The following is a 27,574-nucleotide window of genomic DNA, read 5'->3' on the forward strand; positions in this document are numbered from 1 at the left end:
GCCTCGCCCTCTTCTTGGCACTTGGCTTGCTGTTGCTCGTGGAATGTGGGCAGTGGCCCCATGAGGCAGGTGCGTTTATTACCTTCCGTTTATGGATGATTCCATGGTGCTGCTAAATGGCAGAGTCAGGTTTCAAACCCATGCGGTAATTCCAGAAAAAGCCCCTGTTGACCATTTTCCAGAACATTTTCATACCTTTTTCTTACTCCTTCTCTTTTTCTCCTTTCTCTGGCTGGCTGTGATTCTGTAATTCTTTCTGATTCATTCCAGCGCAGTTTGCTGCTTTTCTGACACAAAACATGCTGGTGAGGAAAGCTCTTCCTCCCGGCACCTCCTCCTGTCTCTTTGGTGAGTATTGCTCTTTCCTCACCTTTTCACTCTCTGCTCTCTGCCTCTCTCCGCTTCTCCCTCTTATTTCTTTCCCATCCCTGCCTCTCATTTGTCTCTGTTTGTCTCTGCATTTTTCTATCTTCTGTTTTTTTTTCTTTGCTGATCCTTTTGCTTATTACTCCATAGTCTTTGCTTTTTCCCCGTTCTTTCTGTTTACCTCTCTCGGTGTTTTTCTCCTTTCATCTCTTATTGTGGCTCTTGGCTCCGCTTCTCCTGTGTGTGCCTATAGGCCAGTGCCTGTGAGCCTGAATTTCCCTGTGTTTTTCTCCCTGCCTCTGGTTTCCTGCTTCCATCCTGGCCTCTGCAAGCACTTATCAAGCATAAACCTGTAACTCCTTTCCCTTTTTCCCTCCTTCTTATTCTGATTTTAGTCGATGCAGTCCTTCCTTTCAGCTGGTTGTGGCCTGACTGTGGTCTGGAGTAGCTCCCTGTGGCCCCATGGCAGCCCCCCCGCCTCCCATTTCTCGTGTGACTCCTGCCTTTCCGCCCCTGATTGCCTGCGCTAAGAAGAAGGACCGGGGCGGGCTTCTAGGTTTAAAGAGGAGGGGATCCGTGAGGAAACCCGAAGGATAACTTAAGAGTCTAGGAGGCTTGGCCATGTGCAGGATGAGTCTGTTTGATGCAGTGGAGGGGGAAGCCCATGTGTGAACAGGTGGCCTTTCTCTGTACTAGTACAAATGACCTGGGGACTAGCTTGTGACATGGGCCACTGTTGCCCTGTTACCTCTGGGCAGGACCTGTAAAGTTGTCTCGGCTGAGATAACCTGCCTAGGAGTTACTGAAAGCCAGCCTTAAGTCCTGGTGATGATCCTTCCCATTGTCCCCATTTGGCAAGCAAACCCTCAACCTTGTGCTCTGAGGGCAGGGTGGGACTCAGAGCTTTGAGGATATCTCCCTTGTAGGGAGGACTGGGTAGCCTGCTCCTCTATTGCTTCTCCAGAAACTGCATGCTGCCTTCCAGCTGTGTGATGTGGGGAGGGCATGAGAATTGCCACATTCTTTGAGTCTGGGAAGCCCTGCTGAGGTCCACTGTGGTGAGTCCTCTGTTGTTTGATTGGCCTTTGCCAGGCAGGGTCAGGATGTCTTCTCCTTTCTTTTTGTTTCCACCAACTCAGAGCCCCTTCCTTCCAACTGCAGGGCAGGGTAAGGGAAGGGGATGGAGCCATCTTCTGAGAGGGCCAAGGTGGAGTTGCACCGTAGGTGGGCCCGAGTGAGGCAGGACTGAAGCATTGGCGTTCTCCTTGCACGTGTTGGGATGGTTCTTCCTGGTGTTCCCACACAGCCATGCCAGTGCTGGTACTGGCTGTCAGTATCTGTCGGGCTTTTTTGGATTGTGGAGAACTTCACCGCAGCTCCATTTCTTAGTTCCTGTTTCATCAGAACAAACGGAGGAAGCCGAGAAAGAGGATCTCAGGGTCCAGCTGAAGCGGCACCATCCCTCCAGTCCTCTTCCTGGCAGTAAGACCTCCAAGCGACCGAAGATCAAGGTGTCCCTTATCTCCCAAGGGGACACAGCTGGAGGGCCTTGTACTCCTTCCCAAGGAGGAGCTCCAGAAGGTGAGTTTCTCTTGGCCTCTTTAAATAAACACTGACAGAACTGTCCCAGGCACACAGTATTGCCCTCTTGGTGGCTACTTGCTGGGCGGCTCAGCCTCGCCTTCAGCACAACAGGCGCCCGGAGAAGACAGCAGAGGTTGTACATGGGGGGAAAGAGGGCAGCAGCCTCATCTGAACGAGGATCAGGGAGGCCGAGCGAGGATCCGAGGAAGCTGTGGGGTCATTCAAAGCATCGTACATTTTGTTCTTCTTTGGTTTCAATTAAAGATAATAAAATATTCCAGAAGGTTTAGAAAGTAGAAGGAAAAAATAATCCCAACTCTTCCTATTCTAATGTAGTTATCCTTCATTTTTCATCTTCCAGTCTTTTCCGTAATATCTTGGATTTAGCCTGGCTTCTGGAACCCTGAAAGGTCAGGACCAAACAGGACTGACCAGTGGCCTTGGGGTTTTCTGTTTTGCAGCCGCAGGAGGGAAGCCCATCACCATGACACTGGGGCAAGCTTCCACAGGGGCCAAGGAGCTCACAGGGCTTCTCACCACAACCAAGTGAGTCTGTCTCCCGGTCTGTCTGTTCCCTTCTTTCTCTTCACCTTTTCGCTGGTCCACTGAGTGCTTACTTAAAATTTACAAAGAGTTCTGTAGCTCTTGCTTCAAGGCCTGAAGTCTCTCCTTGAGGCCTGACTTTTTTAGAAAGACTAGAGGCTGGATCCAGAAAGTGGGGTGAAGAAACTGAAGTTCTAGCCTTGTGTCCGTTGCTGAAAGCCTTGCTGGGCCCCATTCTGGACCTTCCCTGTGTTGGCAGGGACCTTTAGATAATGGAGCTCTTACTTTTGTCTCCAGGTCAAGTGCAGCTGAAGGGGGAGTCTCAGCCAGCCCAGCGTCCTCAGTGGTCTCTAGCAGCACTGCTCCCAGTGCCTTGCACACACTCCAGAGCCGCCTGGTGGCCACCTCTCCTGGCAGCTCCCTCCCAGGTATCTGGTAGCTCAACGTTCCCTGCCTCCCAGCGAAGTCTGTTTGGGCTGCTGCTGGAGGGTGGTCCTGGGAAGGCCTTGTGGAGCTAGATCTGGAGGAGGATGCTCTGGGTCTCAGGCTTGTTGCAGAGGCTTGGCATGGAGCTGGCATTAACTTGGAGATGGGGGGGTTTGGGGCCTTAATATCTGCAGTGAGTAAATGCCCCCCATCTGCAGGTAGTGCCTCCTGTGCTGCAAGGAGAAATAGCTGGTGGGAAGTGTAGGTACTGGTTTCATTTTGGTGTTTTTAAACACATCTGGTTGAATAAAACTGGAAATTTAGCAAAATGAGACATTTTTCTGCCTATGCTTGTCTCCTCACTTTCTCCGCCCTCACCCTACACTGAAAGGCTAGTTGCCTGAGCCCAGCAGGGCCAAGGCACTGCAGATGCCCTGATCCTTCAAGAGGACCTCCCTCTTTGCTTTGAGGCCACAGGACTGTGTGTAAAGTGAAGTGTAAGTCAGGTGTTCGGGATTCTTTTGGCTTAAAAAGTCCTTCCTCTTCCCTGGGAAGGTGGGATAGATTTCTGAAAAGTGGGATTCATGTTCTCCTTGGTTTTCCTAAAACTGTCCAAAATTTAGGACAGGTGGTTTGGAGTAGGTTGGGGTGTGCAGAATGAATCCAAGGCAGTGTGTCAGGAACGGTACCTTTCCTCATGTGGACGTCCAGCCTGCGTGTTTGGGGAGCCCTTCTGGCATCTTTCTGAGAGCACTGGGAATGTCCGAGGGAAAGAGCGTTGGTGTTTTAGTTGATCATTGAGGATGGACAGGCACAGGTGCTCGTGGAAAAGTGACTGAGCCTGTGCTGATGTCTGCTGTATCCTCTCCTAGGGGCCGCATCAGCCAGCAGCCTCCTCCAAGGCCTCAGCTTCAGCCTGCAGGATATCAGCAGCAAGACCTCTGGCCTCCCAGCAAACCCATCTCCCGGGCCAGCCCCACAGGTGCACATCTGCCTTCCACTGGGGTGGGCAGGTGTGGGAGGAGGCCTCCTCAGCTTAGTTGGTTTTGGCAGGGACGCTGGGTCAAGGACAAATAGCCTTCTGGCTTCACGGCTGGGAACTACCAAAGGTTAAGGCTCCACCACTTACTAAGTGACCTTGGGCAAGTTTCTTGATCTCTGTATCTTTGTTTTCTTGTTTGTAAAATGAGGATAATGATAGCACCTCCCTCACAGAGCTGTTTTGAGGATTAAAGAAGGTAATATATGGAAAATACCTGGCAGAGTACCTTGCATGTGGTAGGCACTGAATACATGGTAGCCATTAACAGTATGTGCCCTCCACACTCGACCGTTGCTGTTGGCAACAGCTTCTGATCACCTGGGCTTGTGTGTCCCACAGGCCACCAGTGTGAAGTTGCCCACCCCCATGCAGAGCCTGGGTGCCATCACCACGGGCACCAGCACCATTGTCCGTACCATTCCTGTGGCCACCACTCTCTCCTCCTTGGGTGCCACTCCTGGTGGGAAGCCCACAGCCATCCACCAGCTGCTGACCAATGGGGGCCTCGCCAAGTTGGCAAGCAGCCTCCCTGGCCTGGCTCAGATCTCTAACCAAGCCTCAGGTGAGTCTCTCATGAGAACCGTGGGGACTCCCAGATATGGGATCTTCCCCCAAGACCTTGCTATCGCTCATGGTCAAGGTATGATGTTGAACCCAACCCCACAGGACCCCACAGGGTCCTGGCCTTGACCCTCAGGGATTCAGCTGTGTGGGTCCATCCCCCAGAGAGGTTGAGAGAACACAGGCTGTTCCTGGTGCCTTTCAGACTGACTGATAGGGCATAGATGACCCAGCTGGGGAGGAGGAAGCCGAGGCGGGAGGCTGATGGGGGTATGTTACATGGGGAGGAAACTCCAGGAAAGGGAAGTGGAGGCTGTGACAAAAAAGCCTACTCGTCTCTCTGTCTCTCTCTCTCAGGCTTGAAGGTCCCCACCACCATCACTCTGACACTACGTGGCCAGCCCAGCCGAATCACCACACTGAGCCCCATGGGCTCAGGAGCAGCCCTATCAGAAGAGCCCACCTCCCAGGCGCTGCCCTCCAGCTCACAGGTGAGTCTGCCTGGGAAGACCGAGGACACAGCCTCCAATATTGGGAAGCGTGGGGCCGGCTGGCCAATTGGAGGAGCTGGACTTGTAGGCAGACCAGATGCACATCCACATTCAGAGTTTGTAGCTTTCTTGTTGTTGGGTTGTTTTTTGTTGTTTTTTTTTTTTGCGGTGCTCGGGCCTCCCACTGTTGTGGCCTCTCCCGTTGCGGAGCACAGGCTCCGGACGCGCAGGCTCAGCGGCCATGGCTCACGGGGCCCAGCCGCTCCGCGGCATGTGGGATCTTCCCAGACCGGGGTACGAACCCATGTCCCCTGCATCGGCAGGGGGACTCTCAACCACTGCGCCACCAGTGGTTTTGTTTTTTAATTGAAGTATAGTTGATTTACAATCTTGTGTTAGTTTAGAGGTGTACAGCACAGTTATTCAGTTATATATATTCTTTTTTGGATTCTTTTGCTTTGTAGGTTGTTATAAAATATTGTGTGTAGTTCCCTGTGCTATACAGTAGGTCCTTGTTGGTTGCAGTTTATAGCTTTGTGACTGAGCGTGTCATGGACCTCTGTGAGTCTCCTTTTCTGTAACGCTCCCTGGATTGTTGTGAGGATTAAATATGTAAATATGTTCAGTGCCTATTTAATGTTTCTGTTTTCTTCCCCTCTCCATCGTTTTCTCCTCTCATTCTTGGTTTCATCATTCAGAGGTTGGGTAGAGGCTAATTGGCTAATACTCCTTCTTTGACCAACAACTTTCCAGCATTGTGCCATTCCAGGTCTTTGCACTCATTGCCGTCTTTTCAGGGCACAGTTAGGTTTTTAGAGCTCTTACCCGGGAAGTAAGTCACCATCGATTTCTCTTAGCTGATCTAATTTCCATTATGACCTTTTCAAGTAAACTGTTTCTAATCTTAAATGGTGATCTGAGAGCCACCCAAAGATCAGAGGTTAAAGAAAAAAATAGTTTGAGTCCAGTAGTGCATGTCCTTTCCTTCAGTGTCCACTTTTCAGCTGAGGCCTCCTGCACGGGGCCCGGTGCTGTGCAGGCTGCCCTGACTGAGGGCCTGGCTCTGTCTCCTCACTCCCACCACACCAGCCCTGCCCGGGAGCTGGGCACCTGTCCCTTCCCAACTGTTTCAGGAGCTCTTCTGCCTCCTCCTCTGTAGGGGAAGATACTGCACAGAGGTTGTTCCCTGGCAATCATGGGGATCATAGCTACCCTTCCCTGCCTTTGTGCAGAGAGGCGGAGTTGTTTTTATTTACTTTATCCCCTATTTTTTAAATTACAAAAGCAATCACTTATTTTAAATAACGCAAACATTACAGAAATAATATAACTTAGAAAATGAAAATTTCCCATGATGCCACTCCCAGAGGTGACATCCCCTTGTTGGGAGCTTGATGTGCATTCTTCTAGATTCTTCTTTCTGTACAAAGTACTTTATTTTATTTTATTTTTTTTGACAAAAATTGGATCACAGAGTATGGCTGTTTGGTAACTAGCCTTTTTTTACAAAACATGTTGTGACATGTTTCCCTGTTTATTACATAGAGACCTATCTATTGCTTGTCAGTAGCTGCCTAGTATTTCACTGGGTGGATGTACAAAAACGTATTTCATCAGCTCCCGTTAGAGGGTTGGGTTATATTTTCGTTTTTGATATTGTAAATAATGGTACAGTGAATACCCTTGTTCATGATTTTTGTGTACCTCTGGGAGATTTCTACAGGTTAGAGACCAGAAAGTGGAGGGTCTGTGCATCTAACATCTGGCTAGCTGCTGACTAATTGCCCTTCGAAAGGTTTGCTCATTTGTAATTCAAGCCACAGTGATGAGAGTATCTGTTTTCCTATGCCTTTGTCAGTTGTGGAAGTCAGTATTTTTAATTTTATTAATTTGATAGGTGAAAAATGAAATTGTTTTAACGTGTATTTTCTTGATTACTTATGAGGTTGTGTGTCTTCTTTTATGAATTGCTTGACATATCCTGTATCTATTTAATTAATAGCAGCTTTATATATGCAGGTGTTAATCCTTTATTTATTATACAAATTGCATATATTTTATTCCAGTTAATTGCTTATATTTTTTTTCCTCTCTGTTGAAGTATTAAGTGCTTGTCTTTTAAGTTTTGTTTCTGGATCTTTTATCAAACAGGCATTAAAAATTTTTATGTAGTAAAATCTTCAGATTCTTCCCTTATGGCTCCAGAGTTTTGGGTCTTAAGAAAGCTCTTCCCATTGCAAGAATATAATCTTATTGTGTTTTTAAAAATTTTTATTTTTAAAACTGGTAAAATTTACTTACATGCAATTTACCATTTTACCCTTTTCTAGGCTTACGGTTCAGTGGCATTAAATGTGTTCACATTGTTGAGCAACCGTCACCACCATGCACCTCCAGAACTTTCCCATCATCCCATACTGAACCTCTGTTTTTGTGTTTTCTTATTGCTTTTGTTCATCTGCTTACCTTTAGTTGTTCAGTCCACCTTGAATTTATTTTTTTATGCTAAGTGAGGTAGGGATCTAACTTTATTGATGAGCCCATTCATCCTTCCTCTATTCATTTGAAATCAGCTGCTCTCACATTCTAGATTACTGTACACACAGGGCCAGCTCTGTTCCCTTGACCTGTCTGTTTCTACACAAGCTTATTATTGTTTGATAATGCAGGTTATCAAGTTAAGGAAGTATATCAATTATGTTTCTAGTTTGCTAAGATAATCTTTATTCTCTTCCTTTCTCTTGATAATGGGTTTCAAATTTTGTTCATTGCCCTTTTGGAATCAAATGAGCTGAATGAGTATAAACATTTCCTTTTAATCAGTTAAAATGATGAATTACTTTCTAAGATTTCCTAATATCGAACTGTCTAAATTCCAGATTCAGTACTTGTTCAGTATGTCCTATTCTGTTTGTTTTGCACATACCTAAATTTATTGTGCATGTATAGGAAACAAAACCCCATCAAAGGAGAACAAAACAAAAAAAGAAAGAAGCTAAGTGCTTCAGAGGAAAAAGCATGTCTGGTCTTCATTTGCTTTTATTTTACTTAGGATTTTGACCTCTATGTTTATTAGTAAGATTAGCCTATAGTCCTCTTCCTCTCCACCCTTGCTTTTTTGTGTGTATCCTTTCCTTGTCCAGTTGTAGAAAAGAGAGAATTCTATCCTTATAGAATGAGATGGGAAACATTTTTTTTCTCATATTCCAAAACGTTTATATAGCACAGAAATTAACAGTTTCTTGATGGTTTGACGGAAATGACCTATAAAGCCATTTGGGCCTATTTTCAGGCAGTCTTATCCTTTGCTGGTGCCACATTTGAGGCACAGCTAGAACACAGGTCCCCACCATGGGTTTCTTCCTCCTCTCTTAGGTGGTCCTCTTCAGCTTGCTCTGGCCCGGGGGAGCTAGTTAGAGTTGAGAAGAGTAGAGGTCATTGAGAATCCTTTTCCATGGCTAAATTGAAGTACGGAATAAAGATCAAAATCTGACTTCTACCTGATGGTATTAACTTGAGAGCTCAGTTTTTATCTCAGTAAAATGGGTGTATAAAATTAGTGGGAGGGTTCTAGTGGTGATAGTTTTCTTTTAGACAAAGGGGGTGTTACTAGATTAAGACTTGCTGACTCAAAAGCGTCTAACAGTTACCTCAGTGTTCAGACTGCCAGACAGTGTGATATCAGGGAAAGCATAGGCCCTCTGTCTTCAGCTAGCTGTGTGATCCTGGGCAAATCACCTGACTTCTCTGGGCATTTTCTCATCTAGTCTAATGAGGAGGTTGGCATAAGTCAGTGATTGTTGTGGTGGTGAGATAGCAGGGGCTGTCTCAGAATGTCCTCAGGTGCTGAGAATATGCATTTTTAAAGGTTGAGAAACAAACCACCCATTTTTGATGTTTATAAGACACCTGGAAATTTGAACACTGACTGAATAATTGTTGATATTAAGGAACTGTTAACCTTTTTAATGTGTGATAATGGTTGTAAGTTTGAAAAATAACCTTTTTTTAATTTTGGGGTTATATACTATAATATTTATGGAGAAAATGAATTAAAAATGAAAAAAGGTTGTAAACACTGGCTAGACTTCTCTAAGGTCTTTGCAAGCACTTAATTATGTGTTTTGTTTCTGGCGGTGATGAATATTTACCGTGTGTTTCCTTTATGGAACTGGACCACTATGGACACCCTACAGCTGAGAAGCTGCAGGAGGAAGGGGAGAGACAGAGACTGTGTTGTGCCCTGCAGCGGGGTCCTGGGAATGGAATCCTTGACTATGATCACAAAGTTTTTCTCCTCTCTGGCCAGGCTGGCAGGCAGCCTCTAGCTGCTCCTGCAGCAGCCCCGGGCGAGCGGGCTCACTCTGGAGACCTCCTGGTCAGGATGGAGTGCTCATCTGTGCACAGCCCACCTTTGGGCAGGGTGAGCAGCTGGGAGGCGGATCCTTTCCAGTTTTGACTGTCAAACCCTTCTTCATTCCTCCTCTCCTGTGTCTTCCATCTCCTCCCCTTTATTGTATCCTCAGAGACCTCTTAGGAGTTTTCCAAAGGTGAAATCTAGAGAGGTGGGGAAAACCTTTGTGAAGAAAGGCCGACTCTCTCTACCTTGCTTCCTTCTTCCTAAGCTGCAGGGCTCAACAATTCATGGCATCTTCCACAGCACTTAAAAAATGGACAAGACCTGAAACAATGATATTGTCAGTACAGTCATGGAGAACTTCGCTTCAGCTCTATCACCCTTAGTGATTCACCTGTTTCCTTTTTCCTGCATTCTTTTCTTGTTCTTGTACATAATAACAAGAGCTAATGTTTGTGGTTGAACACAGACTGTAGGTGCTTTATGCAGTTTGTCTCACTTAATCTCACAACAACCCTGGGGAGGAGGTGCTGTCTTCTTTGTCTCACAGAGCGGGGAAAGGAGGCTCAGAGAATGTAAGTCACTTGCCCTAAAAAGTAGTAGAGGTGGGTCTCTACCTCCAGAGTCCATGTTCTATTCATCACTTGGCTGCTAGAACACATATCCTTGTGCATCCAGCTTTTTCCCTGTTGAGCATCATTTCTTCGGAATAAATTTTCAGGAGTGGGATATTGGGTCAGAGGGTCTGTATGTGTTAACCTGGCAAACTTTTGACCCTTGTTCCCTACCTCTCCTGCCACAGCGCCTGCCTCCAGCGCCCTGAAGATGCCATGCGATATGTCCTCCTTTACCAGGTTGGTGACGGCTGCTGCACGGTGAGGCCTGGCACGTGTGCTGTCCTGCTGAGCTGTACACTTGTCTGAAGACCTTTAAGACAGTCATTTTTGCCTCTCTGCCAACTGTCTTCAGGGTTGGGCCTCTGGGTCTTACGTAACCATTAGACAAGGTGATATGGCGCCAGCAGGGGGGGGCCTTGTCCTTTAGCATCTGCAGGTCTGGTTCCCAGAATCTCCAGGTCCTCAGCAGATCTGGCCGTGTCTGGATTGGAGGCACTTCTTACCCAGCATTAGCTGTAACTTGACCCAAGTAGCAGTGTTGGACTGCTCACTGCATTTTAATAAAGGAGCTCCCCTTCGAAGTCTGTACTGCCCCATGCCAAGTTGGGAGGAGACGTCCGTGTGGTCTGGGACAGCACGAGTTGGAACTGAGAGCCCTGTGCTGAGGACCGATATCCTGGCCCACTGGCCAGTGGTTCAGTGCCAGAAGGGCTTGTTTTGCACATCACTGTTGCCTTCACCAAGCAGCCATGGGAGAGTGCTCCCCGTGCAGCTCCCTCCTTACGAGCCACACTGGATACTGAGTACCTGCTGAGACCTGGGAACTCCTCATTTCAAACCTACGATAGGGCACAGAGAACTGGGCTGTCATCTTTCAGTCCCTTTGGCCACCTGTAGATGTTGGGACCAGCAGTCGCCAGGAGGTGAAAGCTGGCTTCTTTCTTTTTTCCATCATGCTTTGGGCAGTTCTTGTATCCAGAAAGCCTGCAGGTCCAGAAAGGCTGAAGAAGAGGAAGGGAACAGAAGATGAAGTGGCTTGAAGGACACGTCAGTGGTGAAAACGATTTGGGCTTAAGGCTTAGCATCTGGTACCTAAGGAGCCGTTGGTTCAACTGGAGGTGAGAAGAATTTGCCAAGCCAGAGGAGAGAAACCTCAGCCCCTGAAATTTCTGTCTCCAGTGCTTGGAAGTGAAACAGGGATAACTGCTAAGTTAACATCTTGGCCGCCCCATGAAGCTCAGGCATCAGGATGACGAAGGCCATGCTTCAGTGTTTCTGTTTCAGCTCTGTGCAACTTTTTGTCTTCTTGCTTAGAAGTGGGAAAATTATTGATATTGACTCTGCTGTGCAGGGCTCTTGGTACCAGCCTGAGCCCTGGAGGTAGAGGTCCCTGGAGAAGTGATCACTGAAGATGGAGCTCTGAGCCCCTCCTTACCTCCTCACAATACTTGTGTGCAAAAAGTATTTTAGATTTGGCTGACAACCTATCCTCCAGAGCAGGCTCCTTTCCCTTCCATACTCTAGAATGTTTCCAGCCAAGGCGATGAATAAGGCAACCCAGATATAACTCTTCAGTATCTGTACTGAAGGCAGGGAGGGCCCACAGCGTGCCGTGGCTGGACTTGTGGTCCAGGGTCCTGACCCGTATAGTGCATCGTATATCCAAACCAGGCCACCTGCATTCAATCCAGGAGCCTCACCTCCAGTATGAGTGGCAGCCAGGAGGGAGTACACAGTGTGCAGGAGTCTCAGACAAGGCCATTTGGGGTGGTACAGGCAGGGCCAGGGGAGTGTATATGATAGGAGTGGAGTGGGCAGATTATACACCACACGCTTCCTCCCCGACCTCCTGCAGAGCTGGTCTCAGCAGTGATTCACGCAGAATTAGGCTGTGTCCCTGTACTGGCTGGCAGGCGACTGCTTTCTGAAATTCAGGAGGCGTTTAGTAAGTTGGAGGAAGATACGGAATCTGAAAGAGACATCCAGTGTCAGGGGTTTAATAACTTTACAGGTAGGATAGTAACACACCAATAGGAATTGAGGACGGTGAAACGGTGAGACAGTGTGAAGTTTTAGGAATCATTCAGGACAGAGGTTCCTGAACAACCCATTCATGACTTAAGAGTGCAGTCTAGACAGCACTGGAGGGGCTGCTCCTGAAAGATGCTGGCCCTGTGTGTGCTGGGGCCAAAGGAGAAACTAACGCATCATCCTGCATTTGCGTAAATCCTAGTATGCTTCCCATGGATGATTTCCTGAGGCTTGTGTTGTACACCTTAAAGAATGCCAAAAGGAGAAGGGAAGTTGTAAGAACATTGATTCTTGTGCACCCTGGAGGGACAGGCTAAAGGAGGAAGTGGTTGATGTCTATACAGTCATGTTCCCCAATTCCATACTTCTCCAGCCCTTGAAGTGTAAAAGGAAGCTTTCCTCTGCCTATCATGTAGCAAACCTGGAGTCCGTAACCTCAGAAGGTGATAACTACTGACTGAAAGTGTAGAAGGATCAAGAGGGCTTTAGTTGATTTCTTGGATGACAGATGCATGTTGATGCTCTATGGAAGATGTCCTTGTTTTGAGAAGAGGTCACTGATGGAGGAAGACCTGTCTGTCCTTGGCTCTACCACTAGAATAGTCTTGGGCTGGATGGGTTATAGAGCTGAGCTGCTGTGACAGTTCTGTTCTTCCATTAGCCAAAACAATTAAAAATAAAAACAAATTTGGATTGCTTCAATGTGTTTTTAGTTGACTTCTTCTGTTTATTCTGGTAACCACTCGATCGAGTGGCACAGAAAATAAAAGTTAAGATATTGTGGTAATTCCAGTGATCATCTTACTGTTGCCTGGAGCCATGAAGTGGGTACTGTAATTCCCTTTAAGGTAATTCACTTGTAAGGTGAGGAAACTGAGGCACAGAGAAGTCACACAGCAGGAAGTGGCAGAAGCAGGACTGAACCCAGGCAACCTGATACCACTGTCTGTTTGTCTACTGTGCACTGTGCTGGGGTTCTGAGATGGGAGACCAGAAGTGGAGATGAGCACAGGAGGTGAGGAGATGGTGGCTTGGCCTTCATGTGACCCCTTTCAGTTTACCTCCCACCAAGCCTAGAGTGATTATTGCTGCCCTGGTGGGCTCTTGGCTATGCCTGAGTCAGTAGGTGGGGTCCTTCTTGAGAGATTGAAATCCCTATACCTCTACGTCCTCCAATAAATAAATGACTTAGAGATGAATGAATGAATGAACGAATTCCAACCTCCACATTATTTGTAAACTTGTATCCAAGAGGACCTTCCTTCTTATCCTTAAATTCCAGGTCTCTACATTAAGCATTGGAACCCTCTATGGGTGGAAACTGTAGTTCTGATATACTGGTTGGAGAGTCTGGTATGCATGAGCTCTTCTTGTTTCCATCCTTAATAGAGGCCTGATCTTTCCCTCACTTTCAACTCTGGTCTCACTGACCTGGGTGGGTCAGATGAAGTGAGAGATGAGGATCAGATTGTTTAAATGATAGCTGTCTTAAACTTCAGCAGTATAGGGACAGGGCCATAGCAAATTACAACGCAGAAGAAATGTTGTTACCTTTTTAATCTTCCCTTTCTACAGTATATGTTTTAGTCAGGGTTGATGGTTGCAAGAAGCAGAAACTATTCACCACCCATATTAGTTCTAAAATGGAATATTCTCTCAATTGACATTTTCTCAGACAGGCAGCCTGACAGTTTCTGCTTCTTGCCGCATGACGTCAACTGACGTGGAATGGCCAGGGACCAGTTTTGATCCTGTTATCACAGGATTTTTTTCATCCCTTTGCATTTCTGTCCTTCAATTCAAATTCTGAACACAGTGAACCTGATTGGCTCAGTCCCACTTACAGGTTGGTACTTCTTATCCTCTCTTACCCCAGTCTAATAATAACATCCAGAGGATGAAGTCGCATGGTCCATATTATTGCCTTTCTAAGAGAGAAGGGATTTAAAACAAACAGACAGACTTGGGCTATTTAGATGTGTGTGTGTGTGTGTGTGTGTGAACTTACAGTGATAGCATAGGGAGGTCCCATGTTCACTTCATCCAGTTTCCCCCAGTACTTAAAGCTCACATAAGTATAGTACAATATCAAAACCAAAAATTAACATCGGTACAGTATGTGTGTCTAGTTCTATGTGGTTTTTTGGGTTTTTTTTTTGCGGTACGCAGGCCTCTCACTGTTGTGGCTTCTCCCGTTGCGGAGCACAGGCTCCGGACGCACAGGCTTAGCGACCATGGCTCACGGGCCCAGCCGCTCAGCGGCATGTGGGATCTTCCCGGACCAGGGCACGAACCCGTGTCCCCTGCATCGGCAGGCGGACTCTCAACCACTGCGCCACCAGGGAAGCCCTCTATGTCATTTTATCCCAGTAACCATAATCAAGATATAGAACAAATTCCATCCCCACGAAGATATCCCCCTTGCTACTCCTTTATAGTCATATCCATCCCCTTCCCCTCACCATTCCTAACCTGTAGCAACCACTAATCTCTCATCTCACAGAATTGTATAAATAGAATCCTGCAGTACGTGACCTTTTGAGATTGGTTTTTTTTCTACTCAGCATAATTCCCTTGGTGTCCATCCAAGATGGTGTGTGTTTCAGTAGTTCATTTCTTTTTACTGCTGAATATGAATGTCCCATGGAATGGATGTACCATAGTTTCTGTAACCATTCACCTGTTGAGGGGCATCTTGATTGTTTCCAATTTGAGCCTATTGCAAATGAAGCTGCTATGAGCATTTATAAGCAGGTTTTCGTATGAACATAAGTTTTCATTTCTCTAGAATAAATGCCCAGGAGTGGGGTTACTGGGTCATGTAGTAAGTTTTTATTTTTTAAAGAAACCATCAAACTGTTTTCCTAAGTAGTTGTACCACTTTATATTCCCACCAGTAATGTAGGAGAGATCCAGTTTCCAGCATTTGATACTATCTCTGTTTTTTTGTTTTAGCCATTCTCATAGGTGTGTTGTGATACCTTATTACGGTCTTTAAAAATTTGTTGAGGTTTGTAATACGGTCCATGATCTGGTGCTCTATCTTGGTATATTTTCTGTAGGTGCTTGAAAAGGTATTATGTTGGGTGTTTTTTTATAAATGTTGATAAAATTCTGTCAGTTGATGGTTTTATTGAGTTCTTAACACTCTTGCTGATTTTCTGTCAAGTTGTTCTATTGGTTGTTGAGAGAGTGGTGAAATTTCCAACTATAATTGTGGAATTGTCTGTGTCCTTTTCCAGTTTTTGCTTCATGTATTTTGCAGTTCTGTTATTTGGTGCATGCCATTTAGGTTTCTTTTTGGTGGATTGACCCTTTTATTATTATGTAATGTCTCTCTGTACCTGGTAATTTTTTTTGCCCTGAAGTTTATCTCACATTCACATGTCACATCTGATGTCAATCTCTTGGTTTTTTTTTTTTTTTTTTTTTTTTTTTGCGGTACGCGGGCCTCTCACTGTTGTGGCCTCTCCCGTTGTGGAGCACAGGCTCTGGACGCGCAGGCTCAGCGGCCGTGGCTCACGGGCCCAGCCGCTCCGCGGCACGTGGGATCTTCCCGGACCGGGGCACAAACCCGTGTCCCCTGCATCCGCAGGCGGACTCTCAACCACTGCGCCACCAGGGAAGCCCAATCTCTTGTTTTTTAATTGGTGTTTTTTTAAGACTTTTTACTTAATGTAATTGTAGATATGTTAGGACTTAAGTCAGCCATTTTTAGTTTCTGTTTCCGTTTGTTCTGTTCTTTGTTTTTGTGTTTCTTTTTCCTGCCTTCAGGTGATTTACTTGAACTTTTTTTTTTAGAATATTGTTTTGATTTATCTGTAGTATTTTTGAATGTATCTCCTTGATTGAATAGCTTTTTCAGTGGTTTCTCTAAATGTTGCATTACATATACACATAAGTTATTGCAATCTACTTGTATCCACATTTTACCAGTTTGAGTGAAGTGTAGAAGCCTATCCTCCCTTTTTGTCCCTTTACCTTCTCCCACTTCTAATACAATTGTATATATGTTGAGAACCATGTTAGACAATGTTCTAAAGTTTTGCTTCAAACATAATTTGCAAAACTCAAAAGAAGGAAGATCTGTTGTATTTACATATTTTTATTCTTTCCATTTCTCTTTCTTCCTTCCTGATGTTCCAAGACTCCTAATTTTACCATTTCCTTTCTGTTTAGAGAACTTCCTTTAGCCGTCCTTTTCAAGAAGTTCAGCTGGCAACAAAAGTTTTTAATTTTCCTTCATCTGGCCATGTCTTATTAGTGAAGGATATTTTCTCTGCATATAAAATTCTGAGTTGGCCATTCGTGTCTTTCAGCCCTTCAGAAATATTAAGCCACTTCCTTGCTTTCTGATGAGAAACCTGCTATCATTCAAATTGTCTTTTCACCTTACAGGTAAGGTGTTGTTTCCCTCTTTGTGCTTTCAGTATTTTTTTTTCTTTAATTCTCAGACTTGACTACGATGTGTCTTGGCATGAATTCCTTTGGGCTTATCTTGTTAGGTTTCAGTCAGCTTCCTGAATCTGTAGGCTTATGCCTTTTTGCCAAATTTGGAGAATTTTTAGCCATTATTTTTCAACCCCACCCTCTTTTTCCACTTCTCTAGACGCCAGTGAGATGAATGTTAGGTCTTTAACATTCCCACGGGGCCATGAGACGCTTCCATTTTTGCCCCCACTCTATCTTCCCTCTCTTCAGATTGTGTAATTTCTACTGTCTGTCTTCTAAGTTCACTAATTCTTTCCCCTGTCCCCTCTATTCTGCTATTGAGCCCATCAAGTTTTTCACTTAGGTGATTATATTTTTCAGTTCTAAAATTTCTATTTTATTCTTTATATCTTCTATTTCTTTGCTAAGAATTTTTTTTCATTTGTCTCAGGTGTGTTTGCAATTGCTCACTGAAGCATTTTTATGATCACTGCTTTAAAATTCTTGTTAGACAGTTCTCGTATCTACGGCATCGCAATGCTTACCATGTGTTGATTGTCTTTTCTCATTTAAGCTGAGATTTTGCTTGTTCTTGATATGTTTGTTATGTGATTTTTATTGAAATCTGATGTCTTGTGTATTATCTCTGAAGCTCTAGATCTTATTTAAATCATCTGTTTTAGCAGGCCTTGTTTGAGACTGCTCTGGTAGGATAAAGAGGGAGCTGCTTTGATACTGCTAGGTGAGATGGAAGTCTCGAATCCCCACTCAGCTTTCATTGACACTGGGGTTGGGGTGGGAGGCGAGCTTCCCTTTACTGCTATGTGGAGGTGAGAATTTCAGCTCCCCACTTAGCCTCTGCCGATGCTAATCCAGCTGGGGAGGGGGTACCTTGTTACTCTTCCTCACATGGCCCCGGTTTACACCTGCAGGGGTTATATGTCATTACTCCTGGGCAGTGGCGAATGTTCTGACTCTCCAGTAGGCCTTTGCTGATGCCACTCCAGTTGGAAAGGGAGTGTGACTTCTTACCTCGAGGTGGGGTGCTTGTCCAGCCCAACCATATAATCTCCCATAACACAGTAGGGATAGAGGTTGGAGGCCTCATCCCATTCATTGGAACAAAAGTTTTGGTTCCCCACTTGCCTTCTTTGACACCAACCCCTAAATATCTAGACAGTTGAAGAGACAATCACCTTATAAAAAGGCAGCATGCTGGACAACATATGCCTTCTGAAGAAGATTATTGGAAGAGATGGATGAAGAAGTTAATATATGATGAATATATGTAGAGCTAACATTAGAAATTATCCAAATGGAACAATAAGAAAACATAAAAAAAAAAACCAGATAGAAATATTAGTTATGGGAAATATATAGAATTTGGAAAAAATAGATAAAATTAGAACAAGATAATAATGGGATAAAAAGTAGGAGAAATATGGCTTAAAAATGTATTAATGGCTTGGAAGGCTACAACTAGGAACATTTCCAGGAAGCATTAAGTAAATATAGAGAGTAGAAGTAGAAATAGTACAACACAAGAGTCTTGGAGAGAAAAATGAAAATAAAACTAAGGAAATAATTTTTTAAAGAATGGAGAATTTTCAGGAAGGAAATAATTTTTAAAAGAATGGAGAATTTTCAGGAATTAAGAGAAAATAGGCCTCAGTTTGAAAGGGTTCACATGGAGTCCCAAAAGGAGCAATAAGGAAAACCCACATCTATACATATTATAGTCAAAGAGAGAAAATCTTAAAGGCTTCCATGGAGAAAATGCAGATCCACCACAAGGTTTGAACCAAAATCAGACTGCTGTGACACACCTCAACATGACTCTTGGATTTGAGTCACCCATTAATGCTTTTTATGCATTCAAGGAAAAGAGCATAGAATTTTAACGTAAGGACATGATAAAAATGTTCTCAGGCATACAAGGCTTCAAAAGTACGCCACATAAAGACTCACATTGAAAGAAATATTTAAAAGTACTCAGAAACAGAGATATCAAGATGGTGGAGTAGGAAGACACAAAGCTCACCTCCCCCCATGAACACATAAAAAATACATCTACACATGGAGCAATTCTCACTGAAAACAAACTGGAGACTGGCAGAAAAACTCACGCAACTAACACTGTAAGAAAGATCCACGTGGAGTTGGGTCGGAAGGAAAGAGAAGCAGTTGGGTTGGAACCTGTACCACTGGGAGGGGACACAGAAGAGGAGGAGGATTACATGGGCTTAGAGATCCTCCCTGGGGAGTGTGCGGTTCAAACTACACATTAGGTGCCCCTGGGGTCCAACACTGGGAGGACAAGTCCCCTTAGCTGGTTTGAAAGCCAGTGGAACTGACAGCAAGGCTGTAAGAAGCCAAGACTGCACTCGTGAAGAGTGTGCACATGCTTGCTTACTCCCAAAACAAGGTGGAGGAAGCAGATTGAAACTGCCTGGGGCTCTGGCTGGTTTCCTGCAACTGCCCAAGTACATGCCCCAGTCTGAGCTGAGTGCCCATTACAGCCCTGCTTACTCCACAGTACAGCTTTCTACTAGGGTGAAAGCTGCCAGGGGTGAGGACATTATGCAGCTGTGGGGGATGGAATTGGCTCAGACCTAACATGGCATCTGAACAAGGCAATGGCAGCCATTACTGGTGCTTGCAGAGGCAGCAGATCAAGAGTAGTCCAGAACTCTGACTGCTAGGACGACCCCAGCCTATGCCCTGACCCCTGCCAAGGGCCTGCTCCAGCCCCTCTCGCTCCAGCATTGCTTCTCTCTGGGGTAGAGGTGCCAATGCCTCGGTGAGGGAGAGCACACACTTAGAGGGAACAGAGCCAGCTTGGACCTGACCCTCAGGGCTTCTGCTTCAGCAACTTGGGACCTGCCCCCACCAGTAGGGTGATGTTGGCCACTGAACAGAGGAGAAGCCCTGGCTCAGACTTGGCTCTGGCTCTAGCCCCTTCATCTCCAGCCCCACCTCTTACCAACGTGATTGCTGCCAACACACCCTGAGGGAAGATGTGACTTCTGCTCACGTCGGATCCAGCTCTCCCACCAAAGCAACTGGGCACATGCAAACTGTATAGGGACACACCCACATAAGGACACCCTTTCAAGACTGTGATAGGTAACTGTTTTACCTAATTTCATAGAGACAGAGAAAGTTAAGCAAAGTAAGAAGACAGGAGTTTCGTTTCAAATGAAAAAAGAAGAAAAAACAAAAACAACCAAAGAACAACTAATGAAACAAATAATCTACCAGATAAGAGTTCAAAGCATTAGTAATAAGAACGCTAACTGAATTAGAGGAAAGAATAGATGAGCGCAGTGAAAATTTTAACAAGGAACGAGAAAATTTAAAAAAGAACCAGTCAGCACTGAAGAATACAATAACAAATGAAAAACGCCCTAGAAGGAATGAACATCAGACTAGGTGATGCAGAATGCCTAAATGATCTGGAAGATAGAATAATGGAAATCACCCAATCAGAAGAGCAAAAAGAAGAAACAATTTTTTTTAATGGCACTTTAAAAAAAGTATTTATTTAGTTGGTTGCACCGGGTCTTAGTTGCAGCTCGCCAGCTCCTTAGTTGCAGCTCACAGGCTCCTTAGTTGCAGCAGGTGCTCCTTAATTGTGGCTTGCAGCCTCCTTGGTTGTGGCTTGCAGGCTCCTTAGTTGCAGCACATGGGTTCCTTAGTTGTGGCATGCAAACTCTTAGTTGCGGCATGCATGTGGGATCTAGTTCCCTGACCAGAAATCTAACCCGGGCCCCCTGCCTTGGGAGTGCGGAGTGTTATCCACTGCGCCACCAGGGAAGTCCCAAGAAAAAAAATTTTTAATGAGAACAGTTTAAGGAATCTCTGGGACAATAATAAGGGTACCGACACTCGCATTATAGGTATCCCAGAAGGAGAAGAGAGACAAAGGGGTCAAAAATGTATTTGATGAAATTATGACTGAAAACTTCCTGAACTTAAAGAAGGAAACAGATGTGCAGATACAGGAAGCACAGAGGGTCCCAAACAAGATGAACCCAAACAGACCCATACCAAGACATATCATAATTAAAATGTCAAAAGTGAAAGAATTCTAAAAGCAGCAAGGGAAAAAGAGTCATAAACAAGGGAACCTCCAGAAGACTATCAACTGATCTTTTTGAAACTTCAGGTAAAAAGGGAGTGGCATGATATATTTAAAGCACTGAAAGGGAAAAACCTGATCGTAGGATATTCTGCCCAGCAAGATTAACACTTAGAATTGAAGGAAAGATTAAAAACAAGCAAAAACAAAAAGCTTCTCAGACAAGCAAAAGCAAAGAGTTCATCAATACTAAACCAACCCTAAAAGAAATGTTAAAGGGTCTTTTCTATGTGTAAAAGAAAAGGCTACAAGAAGAAGTTATCTATCAGAAAGGAGAAATCCCACTGATAAAGGCAAATATATAGTAAAGGCTGTGAATCATCCACTTAAATAAGCTACTATGAAGACTAAGAAGTAAAAGTAACTATAACTACAGTAAACAATTAAGGAATAGACATGAAGATGTAAAATATAGCACCAAAAACACAAGACGTGTGAGGAAAACACAGAATGTAGATCTTCTAGCAAGTATTTGAACTTTAACTACCAGTTTCAAACAAGTAGGTATAGGTCAACATGTATGAACCTCATGGTAATCACAAATCAAAAACCTACGATAGATTCTCAAAAACTAGAGAGAAAGGAGCACAAGCATACCACTAAAGAAAATCATCAAATCACAGGGGAAGAAAATAAAGAAGAAAAAGAACAGAAGAACTACAAAAACAACCAGAAAACAACAAAATGGCAGTAAGTTCATACCTATCAATAATCACTTAAAGTGTCAGTGGACCAAATGCTCCAATCAAAAGGTGTAGGGTGGATGATTGGAATAAGAAAAAAAAAAAAAGCCATCTATGTGCCGCTTACAGGAGACCCACTTCAGAGCTGAAGACAGAGACTGAAAATGAGGGGGATGGCAAAATATATTTCATGCAAATGGAAATGACAAGAAAGCTAGGGTAGCAATACTGAGATCAGACAAAGTAGACTTTTTAAAAAGTTTATAGCAAAAGACAAAGAAGAACATTATATAATGATAAAAGGATCAATACAAGAAGAGGATGTAACACTCATTAAAACATATGCACCTGATGACACAAACAGATGGAGAGATACACCATGTTCTTAGACTGGGAGAATCAATATGGTGAAAATGACTCTACTACCCAAAGCAATCTACAGATTCAATGCAATCCCTATCAAATTACCAGTGGCATTTTTCACAGAATTAGAACAAAAATTTTTACAATTTGTGTGGAAACACAAAAGACCCCGAATAGCCAAAGCAAACTTGAGAAAGAAAAATGGAGCTGGAGGAATCAGGCTCTCTGACTTCAGACTATACTGCAAAGCTACAGTAATCAAGACAGTATAGTACTGGCACAAAAACAGAAATAGAGATCAGTGGAACAGGATAGAAAGCCCAGAGATAAACCCACACACCTATGGTCACCTAATCTATGACAAAGGCAAGAATATACAATGGAGAAAAGACAGCCTCTTCAATAAGTGGTGCTGGGAAAACTGGACAGCCAAATGTAAAAGAATGAAATTAGAACACTCCCTAACACCATACACAAAAATAAACTAAAAATGAATTAAAGACCTAAATGTAAGGCTGGACACTGTAAAACTCTTAGAGGAAAACCTGGGTAGAACACTATCTGACATAAATTGCAGCAAGATCTTTTTTTTTTTTTTTCTTGCGGTACGCGGGCCTCTCACTGTTGTGGCCTCTCCCGTTGCGGAGCACAGGCTCCGGACACGCAGGCTCAGTGGCCATGGCCTATGGGCCCAGCCACTCCGCAGTATGTAGGATCTTCCCGGACCGGGGTACGAACCCGTGTCCCCCTGCATCGGCAGGCGGACTCTCAACCACTGCGCCACTGGGGAAGCCCGCAAGATCTTTTTTGACCCACCTCCTAGAGTAATGAAAATAAAAACAAAAATAAACAGATGGGACCTAATGAAACTTAAAAGCTTTTGCACAGCAAAGGAAACCATAAACAAGACGAAAAGACAACCCTCAGAATGGCAGACAATATTTGCAAATGAAGCAACTGACAAGAGATTGATTTCCAGAATATACAAACAGCTCAATGCAGCTCAATATCAGAAAAACAAACAACCCAATCAAAAAATGGGTGGAACGGTTTGCAAGGCAGAAATAGAGACACAGATGTAGAGAACAAACGTATGGACACCATGGGGGGAAAGTGGCAGGGGTGGTGGTGGTGGGATGAACTGGGAGATTGGGATTGACATGTATACACTAATATGTATAAAACAGATAACTAATAAGAAAAAAATGCGAGTAAAAAGTTTTGCTAAGAATAAGTCCAATGAGAATGAATAGTCCACAGTCTTTTTATTTAAATTGCATCTAAATATTTAACGTGGTTGGAAAAACTACTTTTCTAAATTCTTTTGTGACTTTTAATAAAAGTTTCCCTCAACTGACGTCCACCCTAAAAAAAAAAAAAAAAAATGGGTGGAAGATCTAAATTTGTCTTTAGATCATTGTCTAAAGACATTTCTCCAAAGAAGACGTACAGATGGCCAACAAACACATGAAAAGATGCTCAACATCACTAATTATTAGAGAAATGCAAATCAAAACTACAATGAGGTATCACCTCACACCAGTCAGAATGGCCATCATCAGAAAATCTACAAACAATAAATGCTGGAGAGGGTGTGGAGAAAAGGGAACACTCTTGCACTGCTGGTGGGAATGTGAATTGGTACAGCCACTATGGAGAGCAGTATGGAGGTTCCTTAAAACACTAAAGATAGAACTACCATAGGACCCAGCAATCCCACTCCTGGGCATATACCTGGAGAAAAGCATAATTCCAAAAAATATATGCACCCCAATGTTCATTGCAGCACTAACAATAGCCAGGGCGTGGAAGCAACCTAAATGTCCATCAACAGAGGAATGGATAAAGAAGATGTGGTACACATATACAATGGAATATTACTCAGCCATAAAAAGGAACGAAATGGTGCCATTTGCAGAGATGTGGATGGACCTAGAGACTGTCATACAGAGTGAAGCAAGTCAGAAAGAGAAAAACAAATACTGTATAATATTGTTTATATGTGGAATCTAGAGAACCAGTGAGTCAATGAAGAAATCAAAGAGGAAATCAGACAGTACCTCAAGACAAATGAAAATAAAAATACAGCTTTCCAGGACTTCCCTGGTGGTGCAGTGGTTAAGAATCCAACTGCCAATGTAAGGGACACAGGTTTGAGCCCTGGTCCAGGAAGATCCCGCAGAGCAGCTAAGCCTGTGTGCCACAGCTACTGAGCCTGCCTGCCACAACTGCTGAAGCCTGCGCACCTAGAGCCCATGCTCTGCAACAAGAGAAGCTACCACAATGAGAAGCCCACGCACCGCAATGAAGAGTAGCCCCCGCTTGCCACAACTAGCGAAAGCCCGTGCGCAGCAACAAAGACCCAACACAGCCAAAAATAAATTAAAAAATAAAAATTAAAAAAACAAAAACCCCACAACTTTCCAAAATCTATGGGACACAGCAAAAGCAGTTCAAAGGGGGAAGTTTATAGCAATACAGGCTTACCCAAGAAACAAATATCTCAAATAACCTAACCTACCATCTAGAGGAATTAGAAGAGGAACAAACAAAGCCCAAAGTCAGCAGAAGGAAGGAAATAATAAAGATCAGAGAGGAAATAAGATAGAAACAAACAATAGAAAAGATGAATGAAACCAAGAGCTGGTTTTTTGAAAAGTAAACCAAAATTTATAAGCCTTTAGCCAGGCTCATCAAGTACAAAAGAAAGAGGATTCACATAAGATAAGAAGTGAAAGAGAAGTTATAAAGATACAAAAAATCATAATACTACAAACAGTTACATGCCAACAAATTGGACAACCTAGAAGGAATAGATAAATTTCTACAAACATAAATCTTCCAAGATTGAATCAGAAAGAAATAGACAAACTGAACAGACTGATCACTAATAGTGAAATTGAATTTGTAATTTTAAAAAAAATCCCAGCAAATGAAAGTCCAAGAATGGATAGCTTCACAGGGGAATTCTACCAAACATATAAAGAAGAGCGAATACCTATCCTTCTCAAACTATACCAAAAAACTGAAGAGGAGGGGACACTCCCAAATTCATTCTACGAGGCCACAATTATCCTGGTACCAAAACCAGACAAGGACAGTGCCCCAGAGAAAAAAAAAACTACAGGCCAATATCTTTGATGAATATAATTCTGAGATGCAAAAATCCTCAACAAAATATTAGCAAATTGAATTCAACAATGTATAAAAAGAAACAAACACTATGGTCAAGTGGGATTTATTCCATGGATGCAAGGATGGTTCATTATTCACATTATCAATCAGTGTAATACACCACATCAACAAAAGGAAGGATACAAATCGCATGATCATCTCAATAGATGCAAAAGAAGCATTTGACAAAATTCAGTATCCATTCGTGATAAAAACTCTCATCAGGGTTGATATAGAGGGAACATATCTCAACATAATAAAGGTAGTTTATGACAGACCCACAAGTAACATCATACTTAATGGTTAATAGCTGAAAGCTTTCCTCTAAAATCAGATATAAAGCAAGAGATAAAAGGAAATGTAAAGCACGCTGAAGCACATGTCCTGTTCTGGGAAGATGTTAAGATGACGATGAGGGTATATGAATATAAGAATGGATATTAAGGCAATTAACCACCCTAAGAACAAAAATAGTATGTAATCTTTTTAAACCAATAAACGAAAACTTGCTAGGGAGTTCGCTGGCGGTCTTGTGGTTAGGATTTGGCACTTTCACTGCTGTGGCCCAGGTTCAATCCCTGGTTGGGGAACTGAGATCCCGCAAGCCGCACGGCACAACCAACAAGAAAAAAAAATTTTTTTTTGGCTAAACCTATTGGAAGATAAGAAAGAAGAAAAAAAGAGAGAGAGAAATACCCTAAGCAGAAAATACAGAATAAGTCCTATTACAGTAATTACAGTAAATACAAATGAATTAAATTTACCAATTAGAGTCCAAGGTAACTCGCATCTGATAGGGGCCGTTTTGTCTCAGTCTTTGTGGTCCAGAACCCTGAGCCCCAAGAACCATGGGGGCAAAATGTCAGATAAATAACAGCTGGTAGGGTCCTTGGAGATGATATGCCTTGTCATGTTTTCCACACACCTGGCTCACTGAAGTATTTTGGGATTTAAGATATGACCAAATCCCACTCTCATAGCTTCTGATTCAGATCTGGGGTTGTGCCATAGAATTTGCATTTTATTTTTTAGTTATTTTCATTTATTTATTTATTTTATTTGGCTGCATCAGGTCTTAGTTGCAGCACGCAGGATCTTCGTTGCAGCATCTGGGATCTTTCGTTGTGGTGTGTGGGCCCTTCGTTGTGGCATGCGGGCTTCTCTAGTTGTGGCACGCAGGCTCCAGAGCACGCGGGCTCAGTAGTTGTGGCGCGGGAGCTTAGTTGCCCCACAGCATGTGGGATCTTAGTTCCCTGACCAGGGATCGAACGCGTGTCCCCTGCATTGGAAGGCAGATTCTTAACCACTGGACCACCAGGGAAATCCCAAATTTGCATTTTAATAAGTGCCTTAGGTGAGCTTTGGGGATCTCTGGCATCTGGTACCCTCCCTCAATTTCCAGAGGAGGGATCTGAGTCTTGGAGAGAGGAAGAGAATTTTCCAGGGCCACACAGCTCATGGTGGAGGGCTGGGAAAGACCAAAATGTCTTCAAAAAGGGCCCATTCTGTTTCACTGACCCTGGCCTAACAGCAGGTGGCAGAGCTGGTTCTGAGCAGTACTTGCTACTGCTTCTCTAGACTGTGGCCTCATTCTGGGAGTGCTTGTTGTCTCATGGGCTGGGAAGCTGGATACCAGGGGGCAGACACAAAAGTCTTCTACCTCCTATGGAGCCCACTCTAGACACAGGAAGCCCTAAAACAATTTTCTGGTACAAGAGTGTCTCTGACATGCAGCGATTCCACATGACACTTTCTAAAATGTTGACTTTTAATTAATACAATGTACATGCAGAATAGTGCACAAGTAGAAAGTGTACAGTAATGATGAATTTTCCCAACACATGAACACTACCACACTGTCCCCCTCCTACTCCAGAGTAATTTCTTTCATGACTTCCACCACTTATAGATTGGTTTTGCCTGTTTTTAAACTTTATAATGATGGAATCATGTACCTTTTTGTGTGTCTGGCTTTTTTCAACATTATGTGAGGTTCATCCATGTTGCATATATCAATAGATCATTCTTAATGTTGTATAGTATTTCATTGTATGAATATATCACCATATGATAGTTCCTAGTTTGGGATTATTATAAATAATGCAACTATGTTCATTCCTTTTGATGAATACATGTACTCATTTCTTTTGGTGGAATGGAATTGCTGGGTCGTAGGGTATACTTATGTCCAGCTTTAGAAGGTACCACAAAACCAGTTTTTGAAGAGATTGTAGCACACAGCACTTTTTAAAGGAAAATTTTCGATGGCAAGGACTCTGTCTCCATGAGGATAAGAACTGGGCTGGAATTCGTCCTCTCTCTGAGGAGGAAGCTACTGTGCAAGCCATCAGCAGGCAGTAGGACAGGTTCTTTTCCTGCTTAGGTTGCAAGAACTGCATATGTGCTTGAGTGAATCAACACAACTTTCTTTCAAATCTTATGCCACTCTGAATGATCAGATGTGTCTTCTTTCAAAGAGTTTATTAATAGAGTTATCAGTTAACACCTTTGCAAGAAGAGATGGCGTACTCAAAGAGCACATCAGAATTAATGAAGAGACCATTTAGTCAGGGTAAGAGAAAAAACAAGGAATGGTGAAGCACCCAGGGACTCAGCAGTGGAAAACTGTTACCACCCATTGACCCAAAGGAGCGCTGTTACTGTAGCCCCGTAGAAGGGCCACCTGACTTTGACTGGAAGAGGAATACAAGAGGTAATGAGGTAGGTGTGTTACTGAGTCCAAGCTCTACTGCTTGTCACACAA

General features: G+C 43.8%; 1 protein-coding gene across 2 annotated transcripts in view; it reads left to right on the forward strand.

Annotated features, from left to right (window-relative positions):
• Positions 1–12,796, forward strand: part of KANSL3 (KAT8 regulatory NSL complex subunit 3) — a 41,582-nt gene extending 28,786 nt beyond the window's left edge. The window contains exons 15-21 of one of the 2 annotated variants that reach the window (XM_029232287.1): positions 1,756–1,947; positions 2,412–2,496; positions 2,791–2,921; positions 3,792–3,901; positions 4,301–4,523; positions 4,880–5,013; positions 10,173–12,796. In XM_029232287.1, coding sequence (XP_029088120.1) covers positions 1,756–1,947; positions 2,412–2,496; positions 2,791–2,921; positions 3,792–3,901; positions 4,301–4,523; positions 4,880–5,013; positions 10,173–10,193 — 896 coding nt within the window. In that variant the 3' untranslated portion in view covers positions 10,194–12,796. The remainder of the gene's footprint in view (positions 1–1,755; positions 1,948–2,411; positions 2,497–2,790; positions 2,922–3,791; positions 3,902–4,300; positions 4,524–4,879; positions 5,014–10,172) is intronic. The other variant, XR_003794942.1, reaches the window with a different exon arrangement.
• The last annotated feature ends 14,778 nt before the right edge of the window (positions 12,797–27,574 follow it).

The sequence above is a fragment of the Monodon monoceros genome, unplaced genomic scaffold (genome assembly GCF_005190385.1).
Source record: "Monodon monoceros isolate NGI ecotype Baffin Bay Population unplaced genomic scaffold, NGI_Narwhal_1 Super_Scaffold_19, whole genome shotgun sequence".
Classification (NCBI taxonomy): domain Eukaryota; kingdom Metazoa; phylum Chordata; class Mammalia; order Artiodactyla; family Monodontidae; genus Monodon; species Monodon monoceros.